Source organism: Carya illinoinensis, chromosome 11, assembly GCF_018687715.1.
Source record: "Carya illinoinensis cultivar Pawnee chromosome 11, C.illinoinensisPawnee_v1, whole genome shotgun sequence".
Lineage (NCBI taxonomy): Eukaryota > Viridiplantae > Streptophyta > Magnoliopsida > Fagales > Juglandaceae > Carya > Carya illinoinensis.
In genome coordinates this window covers 34999809-35021004 of record NC_056762.1, presented here as the reverse complement: position 1 = coordinate 35021004, position 21196 = coordinate 34999809, and the positions used below count along the sequence as shown (strand labels likewise).

Genomic DNA, 21196 nt, shown 5'->3' with positions numbered 1-21196 from the left:
TTTAACTGTGTAACTAAACGGGAATATTTTGTGAGATTTTGAGAAGAGATAAAAAAAAAGTTGAATAAAAAATATTATAAAATTAAAATATTGTTAACATAATTTTTTAATATTATTTTTACTTGAGAATTTAAAAATGTTGAATTAATTTTTATTTAAAAATTTTAAAAAAATTGTAATAATTTCTTTGAAAAAGTTATAAGGATTAGATTGAAATTATTTGTAAATATATATAATTATATTATTATTATATAATATAAATATTTATTCAAAATTTATAGGAGAAATATTATTAATTATTTTTAAAATATGGACATTAATGATCCGACAGGAGTCCTTGACGACTACAAAGGTGTGATATTTCATTTGATCTCATACCGACAAACTATCATGTTTGAGGTGGTGGTTATTTCAGTCCAAAGACTTTCAGTTTTAGACTAACAATTTTCTCAGGCCAAGATCGGAGGAACAAAGAGAACTTAGGCGTTAATTAATATCGAGTCCTCAAATACAAATTATTGGCTAGGATTCACCTTTGAATCAGACTGGGTTGTAATGCAAGAGAGTTTAAGAACTTGTATGCACATGACTAAGGGCTTGTTTGAAAAGTGAGATAATCTCATCTCATTTTAAAATTTTTTATAATTTTTTTTTAAACATCACGCAACCAAAAATACTTTTCAATTTTAAATATTCGACTTTTTAATAATTATCTAATCATTATAATTTTTTTAAACTTATATACAAAACAAAAAACTATATAATTTTTTCAAATTTCAAAATAAAAATAATATTAAAATATTTTATTCTAACAATATTTTAAGTTTATAATATTTTTATTTAATTTTTTTTTCTCATTTTTCAAAATTCAATAGGCTCAAATCATCTGTGACTATTAGTAAACTATTTGTGAATAGTAATGACGTAGTCTGAAAACATATATGTTCTCTAACATACCCTAAAACATCTTAACTTAAATTATTTTACTATCATTCATAGAATTCTCATCTCATTTTATCTTATTATCTAAATATCTTCTAAACTTATCTATACGTACTGTTGCCCAGATGACTAACACAAGAGGAGAAATGAATTGAGTTGTATTAAAAATAATAATAATTATAAATTAAATATACAATATAAAAAATAAACAAAATACGAAACATCAATAAATATAAAGAGTAAGGGTAAGAGAGAAACAAACTCAGTATGTTAATGTGGTTCAGCCACATTGCCTACGTTCTCGCCTTAAGCTACCCCTTGAGGATCCCAAATTCACTATTAAACCTTCTTAAAGTGGAAATAGAAACTTATTACACATTTGAACGACACCGCTACAAAGAATCCGTATAGAACATCCTCTACACTTGCAATCACCTTACACTTGGTGATTCAATTATTCCTTGTGTATAACACTTTCTACACGCACAAGGGTTATACACACCCTTTTACTGATACAAGAACTGATAGTGAGTAAGTTATCAGAAAACACTCCTCAATAAGTGAAATAGGAACAATACAGCGCAAACTATATCTCTCTCAAAATGAATAAGGATTAAGACTCAATACTTAGAGAATAGAGAATAAAAGTTTTGAATGAATATTGTATGCTATTGGTGTTGTGAATGTGAAGCTCCCAAATGATATATTTATAGGCATATGAGACTGCATATTCAAATTTAAAAATATTCACATGTCAAAGACAACATCATTCAGTTTTTCAAAAATTTCAAACCTAATTTTTTACTTTTGACATATGACAAAAGAAGCACACTTTGCTTTTCAAATTTTTCAAACAAAAACATATATTTTTTGCATAAGTCAAAAAAAGTATCAATCACTTTTGAAAATATTTAAATAAAGCATGCACATGTGAAAGATGATAATCAATCATCTTTAATATTTTTAAAATTGTAAAATAAAATCATCTACTTGTTACGTAAATCAAGAAAAATATCAATCACTATTAAAAATATTCAAATAAAGCATGCATATATGAAAGATGACAATCAATCATCTTTAATATTTTCAAAATTCAAACCTTTAATCATGTCATTCACATGTAAAAGATGACAATCAATTATCTTTCAAAAATTTCAAATTTAATTTCAAAATATTCATGCATACGTGGAAAATATATTTTAATGTTTTATGATAAAATATTAATTTTGAGCCTTAATCTTAATTTTGAATTTTTAAGAGATTTACAATATTACTATATGACTTTAATGTGGATTTGTTCCCTTCTTACTCATGCTTGGTTTCTTGATGTACTTGACTCCATTATGTAGATAACTTAAGTTTGAAACTCCTTTATTATTTGAATTCATTTGTTATAATCAAAATCCATATATAGATATATAATTATACGAAACTTGAAATTTTGAGTTCAACACGTACTTAAGTCATGTACGTGAGAAGCATTTATTATAGGACTCATTTATTAGAATATATATTTTTTAATATTATTTTTATTTTAAGATTTGAAAAAATTGAATTGTTTATTTTATTTTGTGTAGAAATTTGAAAATATTGTAATGATTAGATAAGATGAAAAGTTTTATGAAAGTGAACGAAGCCTTAATTAGATGAGATTAAAGATGAGATGTGTTGAGATAAAAGTTAAAAATTGAATAAAATATTATTATAATATTTTTTTTAATATTATTATTATTTTGGGATTTGAAAAGGTTGAATTGTTTATTTTATTTTATGAAAAAATTTGAAAAAATTGTAATAATTAAATAAGATAAGATGTATTGTAAAAATATATAAGGTCTAAAGAAAAATGTGTTTTATATGGAGAGAATGCATACGGAGAAGGAGACGTTTTGTGTTTTCAGTTTTCACCATAGACGTTTTGGGGAGAAGGAGGCTTCCCTCTCGGGGGAAGAATATTTTAGGGCCAAAAAATAATTTAGTCAGCAATTGGGGCCAGTTAGATTTAGCCAGTCAAAGACTTTATGGATAAAATTATTCTAAATTTAACTAGTTTGATGTAGATGTATTTTAAGCGAATTAACTAAATATTAACTATGCTTAATTCACTGCTAGTACTCTAAGAGTATTCTCATTAAAATAGTTAAAGGTAAATAAATGCTACCTTTTAATTATTAGAGATAGAAAATCGACTGCATTGAATTAGGCAAAGTCACCTTAACCAAGTTTTAGCTATAATATATCTAAAATTAAATTCAAATTTGCTTGTAACTGTATATGGAACAAATCTTTATTTTATTATTTCTTTATAACACTCTCTCTCTTTTTTTGATATTTTCTCACAAAACTACCGTCAGTTTCTTTCCCTCTAATTTTTTTTCCACATTTATGTCTATGCTTCTTTTCCTTGTTTCGCCCCCATGAAATATAGTTGGATAAGAAATATAGAAATTTGATTTGTAATTAAGATATTTATATAGAATTTTAAATGAGTTTAATTAGATATTTGTGATTATTAGCATTAAATGACTATTGAAAATATGATTTTTTAACCAATAATTTAATTAAAATATGATTATTAATTAACATATAATCAATAAAATGGTAAAATATGATTAAATAAAATAAATAAATAATAGAAAATTTAAATTAATATTATTTTATTATTATATAATGAATAAATAGATAATTTATTATGTAAATTTGATGTGAATAGAACAGATAAAAATAAATTCATCTCATAAAACTAAAATTTAATTTTGGTTACTTCAATGGGAGTGCTCCAAGACACTCGCATACAACTGGCATGTCCCCTTAGGTGAGGAAGGCAATAATGCATTTTACTAAAAACATTGTCGCATGCGGGTGAGGCCGTCGCTGACCCACAAACCAGCAAGAAAAAAAGGACAAGACACTAGGTAGGCGGTGTTCTGTTATAAACAGAGAAATATTACACTTATAAAGTAATTATATACAAGTAATTTTATAAATTAATGTAATTTTATATTATTTGATAGATTATAAAAAAAATTATTATAAAATAAAACTGATGTGAGATTATTTTTGAATAGTCTCTTTGTAGCGGAAGCACTACTCCTATAAATATGAGAAGATCTTGTACTAAAGTCTTAAGATGCTTTGGTTAATCATGTGCTTGATGTCGTGCACAGATGAGTGATTTATGTAAGCGTAGATTTTCTGAATATTGCCATGCAATTTTTGTTGTCCGTAGAGTTAGGATTGCCGTCGCTGAAAGGTGATTTTCGTGTCAGGATCGGGCATCCCTTGTCTCCATTAATTGGCTTGAAAAATCCATGCATGTGTAGGGCCTATTACATAAAAAAATGAACACCCAGTGGCCACGTCAATGTTTTAGATGATTCTGTGTACTTTTTTTTCTAGAATTTCAAATACCAATTACGATGCCATATAAAGACTTCAACCAAACTGAATTTTGGGGAAATTAAGCAAAAGGGTTTAATGATAGAATATTAATCTGTGTTACGTTTTTCATCTCCATGTTCCATATTTCAATCCTTTAGTTATCAAACTGTTATAATCTATTAAAAACGTCAGATCAATACCAATAATTACGTACTTATGCGTCTTTCCACATTTCCTTAAAAACGAATTAAAGAAATTTTAAAATGGTAAAAATTCAACGATGGTTATTAAAAATAAAAATGCTTTGGTTGTCTTAATTATTTTGTAAAAATTCTATTTGAAATCACTTTAACTCTTTATGCACTTTACTAATATAATTAGTTACATCATTTTTTTAATATAAAATAATAATTTTGGTCAATCAAATCAATAAAATATATATAAAAATAATTGTATGTAACATAACTATTTATTTAATTTTATTATTTTCTAAGTTGATAGTAATTTTCCTTTTTTTTATAAAAAAAAAAGCGTTTACTATTTTTAACCTACTTTTTTCTTTACATGTAAAATTTGAAAGGGCACGTAGCATTCAACCATTGGTGTTGACGAGGCATTTCTAAGTAGGGTGTGCACTTGCACAAGTGATTGGATACTGAACGAGAAAAAATAATGTTACAGCTAAATTGATATGATTGTATGTGTTATGTTAAGATCAGTTGTTTGGATGGTGAGAGTAGATAAAATGATTTAAGATAAAAGTTAAAAATTAAAAAAAATATTATTAGAATATTATTTATTATTATTATTATTTTAAGATTTAAAAAATTGAATTGTGATTTTAAAAAATTGAATTGTTTATTATTTATTATGTAAGAATTTGAAAAAATTATAATAATAAAATGAGATGGATCAAAAGTATTTTTCAATCTAAAAAACCTCTAAATTTATTTTATAATAAAAATAATTGTATAATTTATCGACTTATGAGTTTAATTTTTTCAAATCTTTTAATGCCTAGAGCATTTCTCTTAATTTTTACTTTCATCGCTGGAGTGATAAACACGTGCTTGTCAGTAGTACTGATTCATACAGAACTAGAACAACTCAACATTAATTGAGTTCTTGGTAGGGTTCATCAACTTTATAACGGTTGAATTACATCTCATACTTTTTCATTAACTATTCATGATCAATTTAAACAAGAATAACATGTTTAAAAATGAGAATATGGATATCAAAAGAAAAACAAAATCCAAAACAAAATCCCAACAAGGCATTGCGTTTAGGTACTGAGGTGATCTCAAATATTTTGTTAATATTAGAAAAAATAATGAAAATGTAATGATAAAATATTAAACAGTAGTGAAGAGCAATATAAAATAGTAAAAAGTAGGTAAATAATAATAATAAAATAATGAATAATGTTAGAGTATACTGAAAATATTTCACCACCCAATTAGTGATATATGACTTACAAGCAAGTCAAGCTTTTTTTTTTTTTTTAAATGTTTCCGTGCACTTCATAATCTAGTAAATAGGTTTAAATACAGTTAATTGTCTAAGGCAGAAATCAAACCCCAATACATCCGCCAAAAAATTAAAGAAAAAAGAATGCAAATTGGGCGTGTAACTTCTTCTTTACTAAATGCAGTTAGATTAAAAAAAAATGCAATTAGTTAAAGTCTAAGGTACTAAAATAATTCCTAACATACCACAAGCTAGCTAGATTTGCTCAAGAAAAACTCAACCTATTTGAGATTAATGTGACTTCTTCTACACATACGACACGTGGCGTTCATATGCTTAATGCATTCTTTTGGGATAAAAAGCTTAAATCATTTTTTGAAAAAAAAAAATCCAAGCCATTATTATTTTTTCTCTGAAAATCAGAAAAGGCAAGTAAATTTGTAATATTGGATTAAACTAGAAGTTCATTAACAATAATTAAGAATTCTGCTGGTTCAACCCACCAAAATCGGAAAAAAGAAAAAGAAAACGACATGATCACATTAATTCTCTTTTAAGTATTTCTATATATCTCCTAATTGATATCATCTCAAGTCATCAAAAAAATAAGATGTACCTAATAATTATCACACAAAACAAACAATCCAACGACTTAATTGAAACAAATTCTATACAGTGGATTAAGCAAAAGCTTATATTATTGATACAGTCGACAATGATGACGATGAGGATGATGCCGAAGGGGTAACCAAAACGGAACCGTCGGGTGAATTCCGGCAAAGTGGGCAGGTGGCATTCATTTTCAGCCACTCATCTACGCAATTAGCATGGAAATAGTGATTGCAGTCGGGAATAGTTCTAAGTTCCTCCTTGGGCTGGTACTCGGAGAGGCATATGGGGCAAGTATTGTCATTAGGCTTAGGTAAACGTCTACTCTCCCCGAGCAAAGTCTTCGGGTATGATTCTATGGTGGGTCCGTCAAGACCCGTTGCAAACATGGTGCGTTGAGGAGTAATTGAGATGGAGGAGAGTTCTGTGTTTGGATGGCGTCTGCGGCTATACACCCGAACGAGACCGCATAGGTAGCATGTAAGCCCAATGATGCACACTATTCCGGGTATTCCTACGCCTATCGCCACGCCGTACTTCACGCTCCTCGGAAGACCACCTAAAACAAAATTTTAATAAATAAATTGTGAATAAAAATTAAAAATAAACACGTTCACTTTGTTTATTATGATAAATTACGACACATTTAAATTATTTAATTAATATTTAAATTTATTTAAAATATGTCAGATAATTCATAAACGTGATCATTAGCTGACATATTTTAAATAATTGTTCTTTTATTATATTGAAAAATTTTATTTATTATTATTTTATTTTTCATATTTTATAATGTGACAATAAATAATAAATTTATAAATAAAATATAATAAATAATTTTCAATTACCTGATATAACGATATAAAAAAAAAATATGATGAAAAGTATTACTCTGTTATATTTAAATCTACCTAAACGCCTGCGGTCCAAAGGCCTTAAAAGTATGAAAGATGACGTAGAAATTTTGTAGTCAACCTAAGGCCGATGCACTTACGTCTCTATAGTAAGTTAGTAACTACTACACAGAGAACTAGAGAAGGGGTTGGACAAGAGGGAATGCCGACACCGCCGCCTTTGACTACGACCGGCTTAAAAATTGAGTGGGGTCCCAAACTTCTAGCAAAATGAGTAGCAGCACGGTAGCAGTCGCGCAGCTCATCACATTTTTGTTTTGTGATGACGGTCCTACTCTTACCGACCTGTGTTTAATCTCTTCGTTTTTGTTCATATCTCGCTTTCTCGATCTCTCTCCGTGTGAACATCCTGTGAAGCGTTAGGAATTGTTCACAGCTAGCTCCTGAAGAAAGCGATCTCCCACCCCAAATCCATCTGGCTAGCTAGAATCGTGGTTTTTTGTTACATGATGAAGGAAATTGAAAAATATAAATAAACTAACCTAGAGCCCTCTGTGTGATCTGTTCCTGATGAAAACTGACAAAGATCTTGTTTAGTTATATAGGTGAAAAATATATGAATAGTAATGAGATAATATATTAATAGTAGTAAAATAATTTAAATTAAAATATTTTATAAAATTTAGAAAAATGAGATAGAAAAATTTGAATAAAAATATTATAAAGTTAAAATATTATTATAATATAAGTTTTATTTTGAGATTTAAAAAAGTTAAATATATATATTTTTGTATTTTATTTGAAAGTTTGAAAAAATTATAATGATTAAGTGATGATGAGATAAAAAGTTGAAAATAATTTTAAAATTAAAAAATACTTATATTTAAATGGTATTTGAGTATTGAGATGGGATTATATGATATGAAATAAGTTGAAACCATTTGTAAAACCAAACAAGTCCTTAATTGTTTACCGCATGGTTGTTCAAAGAAAGAGATATTCTACCACCCCTGAAAACGTGTCCAATGGAACCACAGCAGGCACTACATCCCTCTCTTCCAATTGTTAGACTTTATTAATTATGCTGGTTTTGATTTCCAAACCTAGCTCTGTTAATAAATTATTTTTTTTCACGTTATAGCTAAGGAGATAAATATACTAGACAGTGTAGTTCTAACTTCTAAACGCTCATTTCAATGTTTAAAGTCTCAAAGACTTTAAATGACTAGATAAATCACCAATCTTTCATAATTTGGACATAATATTTATTGTTTTCAAGCTTATCAGAATGGTGTTGATTTTCTTTCTCTCTTTCTTTATTTGGTTTCTGTTCTGTGAATTATCCTTACGGTGAATCAAACAACAAGGAAAAACAAAAAGGGCAACCAAACGCAATCTGCCATGTTAGCCCAAGTACCTGGCAAAAGTAATTGTCTGGGAAAGCAATTAAACGTACGTACCATTGTTATGATTGCTTGGAATATTGAAGCATCCAACTTCCAGACTCGAATCATTCTCGCGAGCACAATCTCCGCCGCTCCCTGCACATCCTTGACAATTGGGCACATCCCAGATCAACTGGACTGGTTGTGATTGTAAAAAAGGAAGTAGAGCCGTCGATATCATCCTACACGACGCCGGTGGCGGTAAGATATCAGTGTAAAAAGTCGATGTAACCAAGACCTTGTAATCATCCCCACTGAGGCAATAAATCGGCCAGTACAGATACATCATCGTCGCGTTGGACGAGCAGTTGAAGAAGGTGAAGTTCCCAGGAGCCTCGAACTGGAAAGGAGAGTTGGAGAGATTAAAGTTGTCCAGGAACCGTTTGGGAAAGCAGTGATTGGGGTCGCTGATGTATATGGACTGCCCCAGGTAATCGATGCCTTCGACGACGAAGTCTCCAGAGTAAGGGAGAGTGAGAATCGTTTGGCTTTGGTTGTTACACGAGAGATCGAATCCCGGATAGCCGCAGGATTTTGGTTGATAGCCTTTCAGTCGGAAAGGGAACCTAACCGGCGGGCTTTGGCTGCCTCCGCAAGATGAAGTTTTGCAGATGGTGGTGCTTGATGCTATCTGTGGAAGGAAGATCCAGATGAAGATGAAGAAGAAGAAGCAGCTTTGGAAGGAAGCCATTTGAGCGAGTGACTCGTGAGGTACAAAATATATTCGGCCTGTGGGGGATACACAATTTGGTAAGTTTCTTGAGATATGAAAGGTCAGGCGAGTCGGAGATTCCTTAAAGCCGGAAGGCCCTATACTTTCTCTTTATAGTCCTCGGAGGGAAAGTTGCCAATAAACTGGACTTGAGGGGTATAACGGGATTTTGACTTGGAACTTGGAAGCTATGAAGATTGAGGACCCTCGAGTCTTGCTCGCTATTAATATTTTTTTTTTTTTTGGAAATATAGAGTATTAAGTTATTAACCTTCAACTTCAAACTGAAAATCATTCCCAAAAAAAAAAAATTTCAAGTTGAAAATATTATTAAATTAAAAATTTTAAACATAAGCCTATTCATCACACACCACAATTTTTTTATTTTTTATTTTTACGAAATGTTTGGTATATAGATAAAGAGTAAAAAAATTCAATTAGTTTAAAAAAAATCCAAAAAAATTTAAAAAAATTATGGTATGTGGTATATGGGTTTATGTGTAGCAAAGCTTAGCAATGCAAGGCTGATGGAGGGAACAATGAACAAGTTTTATGGAGAATATTGGATAAATTGAAGTGACGAATCAACGATAAGTAAGGCAAGACAATCTGTGCGTAAGCGGAAGTGATTAGTAATTGAAATTGGAAGTGGTAGAACCAACAATTGTATCAAGAGATCAACATTTATATTGTGATATATTTATGTAAAGAGTAATGCTAAGCATCGTCACGTTGGACTAGCCACCTGCCACAAAGGCGTGGCCCAACAAGGCCACACCACATTAAAAGCAATAACGTGGTATCTTGTACGAGAGATGAGAATCTTTAACATAAGATATGGAATGACATCTCAACAAGTAATATAAAAGTTGGGCACTAGGTTAGAATACAAGACTTAAATTCTCTTGTTATTGAAGTTCTCTCCAACAAACAAAAAACTAATTTAGGCATCGGAGTATGAGTGAAAACCGACACATTCGGCGCGATTTTTGGACAAAATCAATGCCGATCCGAGGAAATATGGAGGATCAACTGACTAATTAATTGACGGGGAGGAGAAAAATGGACCGTATCAACTTTGGCAGTTCACATGCAGTTCTCGATTCTCCTGGTGGCGGGCTCTGTCTCAGAGAGAGAGAGATATGAATTGAAGAAGAAGAAGAAGGCTTGAAGAAGATGATCCAATTCTGAAACGATGTACTTAAATTTTTTTCAATACATTATTAATAAAACGACGCCGTCGTTTAAGTAATGTTTTAAAACATTGAAGGCATAAAAAGACTTAAGTAAAATGACGTCATTTTGAGTATAGTATAAATAAAATATAAATATTTTTTATTTAATCGGTCAGTTCAGCGATTTGAATCAAGTTCAAACCGGAACCAAACTGGCCAATATCAGTTTTCACTATTTGTTGTCACACACCGACTGGTTCTCCACTAGTTTCGGTCGGTCTAGCCGGTTTCAGTACAGCCCTATATTGGAAGTGACCCTTCGTGTGATACCCCGTTTTTACGTATATTTTTATTAAAAGAATATTTTAATTTAATTAAAATATTGGTTCTCTTATTTTAAATTATCGTATTTTAATTGGATTTATTTACTTGTGAAATTTATTTTGTAGAGCTTTCTTAATATTAATTTATATTTTGAGTTTAAATTTTTATTTAATTTATTTTAGCTTGTTTTTAGATTTAAAATTTTGTTATTAGTTTTTACTAGTTATTTATTATATTTTAGTTAGATGTTGTGTTTAAATTATTTTCTTTATTTTATAATTTTTAAAGTTGTTTTCGTAGGATCAGTTTCTGAATTCCAGAGATAAGGACTAGACTTCATTTATTTTTCTCATATTTTCTTTTTCTTTTTTTCTTTTTCTCCTTTTTCTTCTTTTCTCTTTTTCTCCTTTCTCTTCTTTCTCTTTTTCTTTCCTTTTTCTCCCACTTTTTCCCCGGTTTTCTTTCTCTCCCGCGTGCGACACTCATCTCTCCTCTTTATTGCTGTTTTCCTTCAGCCGCCCAGTCCGCCACCGTGCGCCGGCATGTAGCACACCACCCACCCAGATTTCTTTCCCTCTGATCGATGATCATCCTCACCAAATTTCACCTACATCCGAACCACCGTTAACCACCACGAGTTCCTCCAAGCCGCAACGTCTTTTCCCAAATCACCCATTTCCAGCTCCGATCCGTTGCCAGAGTAGCCCCCACGATCTCACTTTTCGTTTTGGTTTTTTGGCCTTTCACCACCGTTTTCGCCGCCATCCACGGTCAATCCTTATTTCCACTAGTTTCATAAACACCTCTAAGTCATTTCCTATCAATGTCAACTCTTGGTTCGTTCCCATTCAAAAGTGAGTATTTTACAACCCACGACTACAGTGTTTTTACACTGTTACGTTGCTTTCTCTTCGCCCTTTTCAGCTCGTTGACCCTTCGAAAATTGTTATAAAGTACTGTAAGTATTTTTCAAACTTTCTTTTAGATTTAAATATATTTTTTGCTTTAAAAATAATTTGTAACTTGTTGGTTATTCCGGACTGAGTCCGAGAAGTCGGAGATCAGATAGATTTGAGGATGGAGTTAATTATGTTTGTTTGATGTTGAGATTTATTGGATATTTTGTGTATTAATGTTTGCGTTGCATAGTGCATGCATGTTCATGTTTGAAAAGGAAAACTGAGTTTTCGTGTAATTGCATGCATGTACATGTGTTGGAACTTGAAAACTGGGTTTTCAAGCAAGAAATGATTTTTCGTACATTTGAACGATTGGATTGAATAGTTGAGTAAGAGGCACGTGTAGGATGGTGGTGAGCAAGGATGATGGTAGAGTCTCACTTGCGATTCCCGCCTACGGTGCACGTGATGTAAGGATGGTGGTAAGCAAGGATGGTGGTAGAGTCCCGTCTGTGATTTCCGCCTACAGTGCACGCGTAGGGATGATGGTGAGCATGGATGGTGGTAGCGTCCCGCCTACAGTGCTCTGATGGTTTGGTTAACGGGCCATTTTCTGAAAAAATGGCAAGATTGGTTTTTGGGCCATTATATGGGATAATGGTGAGGATATGTTTAAAGAAAATGTTTTGGGCCAAAATAGAATTTTTAGCGTGCGTGGACATTGTGGATTTTTGGGACATATGCATATGGCATCATGTTCATGCATATTGTTGTGGCATGAATATATTTTTATCTTAAGGTTTGTTTGGTTTGTTACTTACCTGCGGTACCCTTTTTGGTACCGTAAATTTTGATGCAGAGGACGAGGAGGCTAAGCCCGAGGAGGCGGCTTCGCCAGCTCAATCACTCGTGGCTTGTGGTTTAATTTCCTATCTTTGATTGGTATTATATTTTTACTGGTTATTTGTAATATTATTAGTACGTTTGTTTTTAAGCGAGTTTGTATTTGAACAAAATTATGGTACTTAGTTGGAATACCTTTTATTACTGCTACATTATTTTTTATGTATATGTGTTGCATGTACACATACTTAGCACTTGACGATGAGATGCGTGACTCGTGTTGTCATCATCCCGACGTCTCGATTTCCACATATCCATACGTGGGAGTTGGGAGCATCATACTTTAATTCCGAATCCTTCACTTTTCAGTGTTGTAGGTAATTGAGTTTAGTACCTAGTATGTGGAACACAACATCAACAAAAGCGATTGAGCTCGTGAAAGAAAGGAGAAAGGTAGACCGTGGATATAAGGTCCCGATTGCAAGGCAAGGAAGCACATAGCCCCTTAGATTTGTTGACAAATTAAAATTACAAAAATTACAAAAAAGAAAAGATATAAATTTAATTATTTGTATTATATTTTTATAACTCTTTCTCAAATGAGGATTAGATTTCTACTCAATAAGTGAGCCCGTTACATAAAATATATAATTATTAAATTTGAATATAAAGTCAAGATTTAAATTCATGACCTCTATTATGATATCATATAAAATCACAACTTATTTTATAAATTTATATTTATTTATATTACATTCTTAATAAAAATGTAATGATATAAGTAATAAAAAATTAATACGACGAGACTACAACGGAGTACTGAATCACCATAACGTTCAATAAACTACAATGTGGCATAAGAGTTCCCAAAACTGAGCATATCGAACGATGATTTATATAAATTTTGAACGTACAAATCTCCTACATGGATCACATTATAAAAATGTGTGAAAAATTTTACAGTTATAGAGTGTCAACTACGTACTCATTTTGAAAAAATGAATAAATATAAAATTAATATTAAAATATTAATTTTTTAAAAATAAATTATATTATTTTTCAAAAGGAATGTACATCATTTACATAAATACTATATGTAACATTACTATTTTCTAAATATGACTTATTTTTTTTATGAAAGACTTATACAAAGACTAGTGTATTTAGAAATTATTCCAAGCATTACTCTAGCATAAATAACTCAAAAAACAAAGTAAAAGGGCTTGATCTCTTTCACTATTCTCTCAGTCGAGAGCCACCGGCCTAACTCTTTCTTATTACTTGTATTAACATTGGGAAGGACTATAGCCACCGCTCCCAGCTACCGCTGGGAGCAACCGTTAGTCTAAAAATAATTTTTTTTTTTAAATTTTATATATATATATATTTTAACAAGATTAAATATTTTTTTTAAAAAAAAATTTATAACATCATTCAAAAACACTTCCTTAATCACAAACTTAAACAAATAATAATATATATATATATTTTGCAGCAACAGCTCCCAGGAGGAGCTGAAACGGTATGCTTCGCATTTTCCATTAACAATTAATAAACTTCTCATTGGTGGTGCTGTTTATTTGTTAACTGGAATATCTTTTTCAGGGAGCCAATCATCGTAAAATATATCTCGTTTGTTTATCCAATTTAAATTATTTTATTTTATCTCATCTCATCTCATCTCATTATTATAATTTTTTTAAAATTTTTATATAAAATATAATAAATAATTCAATTTTTTTAAATCTTAAAATAAAATTAATATTAAAAAAATTATATTATAATAATATTTTATTTAATTTTTAACAAAACATCTCATCTTATATAAACTATATAACCAAATAGTTAGTCATATATGGAGCCTGTGAAAATATTGACTAGATTGGGAAGAAAAGTAAAAATGTCCACAACAAAGCCAGCCGTTTGTGTGTTATCTCGTCTAATCTCTTAAATCAACCTTACTGCATCATTTTCTCTTTTGTTTATAAATTTGCTTAAACATTCAAACTGCTCCACTGCAGACCAGAAAATCTTTCAGCTTCGACGCGGTTTTGACTTGATAAAATGCCTAGAATATGAAAATTGAGAAAATCTATTTAGCACACTTCTTTTCAACGCATCCAGCACACTTCTCATGATGTACGTGTAAGTCTTTCACGTTAATTAGACTAAAAAAAATTGATTTTTTTATTTTTAAAAATTATAATAGATTTCACTATAAATAGTGTGTTGCACACCATACTTCTTTGTAGCAAAATTTAATTATAAAAATTAACAAACAAAGTGAAGTCTGATTTATGCACCCAGCTGAGGTGATGACATGATTGTAAATAGAGAACAGTTATAGATATAAAAAAATTATATAAACTAACGTGGCTTAATAGATTTGTTATATCTATTTTATAATAAAATTAATTTTATAATCTAATATATTACATCAAATCACATTAATTTATAAATTTATTTTTATATAATCTACTAAAATATTTTCCTTACAACATGGTAGATTTAGCAAGTACGGTAGCAGCCACATCAAATTACAAGCATATGCTGGTGGTTGCTGGTATGCTTTGAAATGTAACACAAGTTTCAATAGTTTTTTTTTTTTTTAATTTTTTTTATATAAATAAAAAAAATTGTAAGTTTTGGTTTTGGGATTTTTTTAGCTCTTTGGCTTAAATTTTATACTTTGAAATTCGTTCTCTCAAAGTAAAAGTACACCGTACAAATAGCCGGCTTTTGCTGTTCAAGAAATAGTTGCTGTGGTAGGTAAGTGAAGATCACATCTATTTATTGTTATTTATAAATTATTTATTATTATTTATTCACAAATTATCTATCATCACCTTAGTATCAACGTATCCTTCGTCACTTGCTTTTAACAAGTTGTCAAAATGCTCGAGAACATGTTCAAAGTTGAATTTAGAATAATCTTCAACACGGGCTTGACTTGATTTAAGGCTTGAAGAAAAGTAAGATCCAAGAGGAAAATGACCGTAGATAGCCTTGTGAAAAACATGGTTTGAACGTGTGTATCGTTCAGCAAAGTGGAAAGAAAAGTACGATCCAGGAGAAAATGACCATAGACAGAGTTCTAAAGTACATGGTTTGAATGTGTGTTTCGTACCCCAATTTCTCAAGCAAAGGACTCTAGCAAAATGGACATAAAATATAATATAAATATTTTTAGATGTTAAAATAAGTTTAAATATATTTATAGAAAATTAAAAAATATTAGAAGTCTCTCATATAAAAATATATTAAGTTAAAAAATATCATAAATTTTACGTATAAAAAAATTTAAAATTAAAATAAATTTAGTGATTTAAAAGCAAGCTCAATTTAAATTTCAAAAGTGACCTTAGTTAGGATTGAGGATGCAGCCTGCTGCAAGTTTTCTACCCATGCAAATAAGTAAAAATTTAAATTAATTTAATATTATATTAAGAGATGATAAATTCTTTTTAATAATAAAAGGTAGGTGGATTAAGTAGTTGGTTGGTCATTTTTTCAATGTAATATTTTGAGAACACTGCTATTTTCGATTAAATCAAATTTCTTTCTAAATTTATCTCGAGAGATTGTCTTTCCAAACATGGATGAAAAACTCCAAAAGTCGCTTTTATTATAAAAAAAACATTTAACAAATTAATATGTTTGAAACGTCGTTCTCGTCTTGAAATTTATAATTTTCAACCGAATTATTTTATAAATTTTAAATTTAAGAATTTAAATGCAACGACTTTAAATATGTCAAAATAATAGGTAATGTTAAATTTTAAGTGAAGAATAATATTTTTTCAGTTTTAATAATTTATTAACTACACTTATGAAAATAGTGATAATAAAAAAAAAATGTAGATTGATGTGCAGTTTGGATAGTGAGTTAAGTTGAGATTAAAGTTAAATAAAATATTATTAGAATATTATTTTTTAATATTATTATTGTTTTGAAATTTAAAAAAATTGAATTATTTATTATATTTTATGTGAAAATTTAAAAAAATTGTAATAACTAGATAATATAAGATGAGTTGAGATATTCTCTTAATCTGAATAGATAAGAACATTAGTAGTGGCATAGTCAAAATTTGGCTAAAATTTAACTAATAAATTCACTTTTATAAATTTAACCAGCTACTTTTCAATGACACCAAATAATAAACTTTTTAAATCTATTACTATTCTATTAAAATATTTATTTTTTAATTCTAATTATAATTTGAATTATAAAAATTTATTATTAAAAAACAACTTATAACACGATATTCTATGAATTCAATCGTAGAATTTTTTCTACGAATTAAAATTCAAATAGTAGGACAATTCAAAGAAAATGTAGGAAAAATTCAAATCAAGAGACTCGCTAACTTAGTATATTACTGTGTCACTTTCTTTCTCTAGCTAATCAGTGAAAATAAGAGTAATTTTTTACTTAATATATTACTATCACATGAGTAATTTTTTATGTCCAAAATAAGATTTTGTCAGTAAAAATAATTTTGGTTAGAGCATAGCACTACAGCATGTCAGCAAGTTGCTGGTAAGTCTGCTTAGGGCTGTAATTGAGTCGAGCCGAGTCAGTTTTTGAACTGTCAAGCTCGACTCGATTAAAAAAACTCGAGCTTGAGATTTTTAATTTTTTTTTGCTTGAGCTCGGCTTGATAAATCAAGCTTCCAGCTCGAGCTCGAGCTCGAGCCGAGTAGGCTCGACTCGAATTATGTTTTTTTTTTTGTTATTTATATAAATTAATAAAATAAAATATTAGAGAAATAAAAAAATGCATGTCATATAACTTAATTTTTTTTTCATTGTATCCATTTGCAATTTAAATAATCAATAAACAAACTAATGGTAGTAATTTAAAAATATACACAAGGGCCCTCAAAGAAAACCACAAAAGAAAAACAGTTATTTACTTTTAGAAAAAAGAAAAAAAAAAAAGAGAAAATATTGACATAGGAAATCCAATTAAATCAGGAATAAGAGTGCATGTTGAATATAATATTTGGAATTTTTGTTTTATAGTATCTCTATAAGCATCAATGGTTAAAAGATTATTTCAAATAAACAAAATACATTTAAAGAGACTTCAAAGTCTAAACTACATCAAACTTTGAAATCTCACAGAATTCTAAATACATAAACTAATAGAAGTTGTCATATATTTTAACTTCCTTACATTTTTTTTTTTTATCAAAATTATTTAACCATAGCAAATATGTCCAATGAGGTTTGACAAATAACAAATTTTAGTAGAAATCAATTTTGATAAACTCCAGTTCATGCTATCATCTTTCAATCATGTTCATAACTTTAATAAAAGTCAATTCGTAATATCACATTTCAAAATATTAATCATAATATGGAAGGACCCTGCATGTATGCCCAACAAATATTTATAAGTATTTTTACTCTCCTACATACACAAGCTTGAATTATACACAAGTATTGCATTGCATAGCATCCATCCATAATATCACATTTCAAAATATTAATTATAATATAAAAGGACCCTGCATGTATGCTCAAAAAATATTTATAAGTATTTTTACTCTCCTACATACACAAGCTTGAATTATACACAACTATTACATTGCATAGCATCCATCCATAATATCATATTTCAAAATATTAATTATAATATGAAAGGACCTTGCATGTATGTCCAAAAAATATTTATAAGTATTTTTACTCCCCTATATACACAAACTTGAATTACAAATATTGCATTGCATGGCATCCATCCATAAGCTTCAATTATGGCAATATAATTTCTGCCAATTCCAACTCCTCCTACAAAATAAAAAATAAAAATAATCATGTACTTTTCTACTCTAAAAATTAATTAAAGTGTTCATGAAAGTGATAGTTATATATATATATATATATGAAAACGATACTTACTTTTAGTTCTTTCTTAATTCCATGGCGTGCTCTAACCCAATTTGTTCCACATAGTAGTATTTGAACTGTTTCAATTGACAAAGATGCTCGATATGAATCGATAACTCTACCACCAGCATTAAATGTGGACTCTGAAGCAACTGTACTTATAGGAATTGCTAATATGTCACGTGTCATCTTAGATAAGATTTTATATTTAAGATTATTGGCTTTCCACCATTCTAAAGCATCAAACTTTGCATCAGTACCTTCCTCACATATGTAAACACCCTCTTCCAAATATACATCCAAGTCCAACTTAATAGGCTGAAAAGTGTCAACACTTCTAACGAAAGATTGGAACATTGACTGCCCACTTGGCATAGTTCGTGCAAAAATATTGGTAGATCTGCTTAAAGAACTTACATTAATATTTTTCTGCATAGTTTGGCCCATAGCTATTGAATTATGAACTTGGACATACTCATCATATAACTCATGTAAAACTTTAAAAACAAGATCAATATTCTGAGAAGTTTCAAATTCGGGATAAATTAAAGGAAAACAGAACTTTATCAACACCATTTTGTATCTTGGATCCAATACCGCAGCTATTGCCATTAACAAATTGCATTCACCCCAATATTTCTCAAATTTCTCATTCATCTTTTTTGTCATTGCTTGAATATATTCATTTCTATCAACATTTTTCGCAGTCAATACTTCTTTCATCCTCCATATCTTAGGAAGAAACAAATTAGAAGTTGGATAGACGCTTCCAGATACGATGTTGGTCACCCATTGAAAATTTTGATCCCTATCTTGAAATCTAGGGAACACTTCCTTGAATTCCATAGTAGTCACCAACATCAAGTATGTACTATTCCATTGAGTGGGAACATCTAATATAAGTTTTTTAGAAGGTAATTGTAATTGTTTCGTAATTTCACTGAATTGTTTCAATCTTCCATCGAATGCTACCAAATACTTAATTCATTCTCTAACACAATCAATAATATTTCCAATTTGGCCAAGTCCGTCTTGCACCAACAAATTTGTTATATGGGCACAACATCGCATATAAAATAATTTACCCCCAACAGTTAAGAGTTTTCTCAATCGAAAATCATCTTTGAGAATTCTAATGGCAACATCATTAGCTTTGGCATTGTCGAATGTCACCGTAAATACTTTATTTTCAATACCCCAATCAACAAAACACTTTTGTAAAGTATCAACAATAATTAAACCATTATGCGGAGGTGGTACATTACAAAAGTTTAAGACCCGTTTTTGGAGAAGCCAATCTAGATCCACAAAGTGACAAGTCAGCACCATATATGAAACCTTTTGGCCAGAAGTCCACATATCAGTAGTGATGTTAACCTTATCAACAACACTTAATAATGTTTTCAATTTTCTCTTTTCAATCTGATATGTGTCTATACAATCATTTTTAGCAGTTGTAAAAGATATTTTTTTGCCAATGGGGTGTATTTGCCTTCATAAACTTGTTGAATAGTACATACTCCACCATATTAAAAGGGTACTCATGGTAAATAATCACATGAGAAAAAAGTTCATGTACCTTTTTATGATCGTATGTAAAGTTTCCAATAGTGACGGCATCATCATTCTCCTCAGATTCAATACTGCTTCTTGTTAGATACAACATGTGCAAGACACATATCTCTGTACCTATGCATAGTACCAGTAGAACTTGATCTCGATATGGTGAGTAATACCTTACACCACTTGCACTGTGACTTCTTCTCACCACTAGGTAACTCTATTATTGAGAAGTCTTTCCAAACAACTGAAGTCTTTTTCCTTGTCTTCCTTTCATATGCGTGATCAAGGGGGTCCTTAGAAGTCACACTAGTTGCACTAGCCGTAGAAGTAGCATCCTTAATATTTTGGGGGTTACCATCTTCACGGGCAAAGAGTGTAGGGCTTTCAAGCAAATTCATATCAACTGACTCATTTTCATTTTCTACATATTGAGTTGGATCCTCCATGGCAATAGAATTTGTTCTAAAACATAACGGTGCAAACAAAATATTTATAAGTATAAAAACTCATTTGTTCTTAATTAAGAAGTTATAAAAGTGTAGAAAATGCACACATTATAAAAATAATAACGAATATTATATAACATTTAATCTATTTTATTTTTATTTCGTTCAAAAGAATTAAGTACATGGTTGTTTAGATACTACCCGCATGTATGTGTAAACTACTCTAAAAAGTTATTATCTTTTATATCATTTACAAAACCTAAATAAATATTTAATTGGATCTAATGAGAGATTCAAATTTCATAATAAGTTTGATTAAAAATAAAAAAGAAAATTGTATACAAAAAAAAAAAAAATTAAACATAACAATAACATAACTAATTATATACGTGTGTCATGAATTATATTAGCATTGCAAAAGGCAAACCAATAATCAAACCAACTCTTCAACAACTATATGTATTAAAGTTGCTTTGAAAATTCATAAAATTACAAAAAATAACACAAATTCATAAAATATATAAATACGTACCTATAGTGGTAAGATAAAAGGGAATCTCTGTCTTGTGGTCCAAACTCTGTGGAGTCAAGAGAATGAGACTCAAAAACTGAAATGGAACACAAGAGATAAATTACA

At 29.7% G+C, this 21196-nt stretch overlaps 2 protein-coding genes across 2 annotated transcripts; both read right to left on the bottom strand.

The window, feature by feature from the left end:
• Positions 1–6416: 6416 nt before the first annotated feature.
• LOC122280741 (putative RING-H2 finger protein ATL21B) lies at positions 6417–9520 on the bottom strand. The gene is made up of 2 exons (XM_043091750.1): positions 8717–9520; positions 6417–6961 (listed from the first exon to the last, which is right to left on the bottom strand). Exons 1-2 carry the CDS (start codon positions 9390–9392, stop codon positions 6486–6488), a joined length of 1152 nt encoding a protein of 383 aa, XP_042947684.1. The 5' UTR covers positions 9393–9520; the 3' UTR covers positions 6417–6485.
• Positions 9521–18415: 8895 nt separating this feature from the next.
• LOC122282428 (zinc finger BED domain-containing protein RICESLEEPER 2-like) lies at positions 18416–20559 on the bottom strand. Its single transcript, XM_043094381.1, has 4 exons — positions 20253–20559; positions 19636–19848; positions 18563–19518; positions 18416–18451 (listed from the first exon to the last, which is right to left on the bottom strand). Exons 1-4 carry the CDS (start codon positions 20557–20559, stop codon positions 18416–18418), a joined length of 1512 nt encoding a protein of 503 aa, XP_042950315.1.
• Positions 20560–21196: the final 637 nt, after the last annotated feature.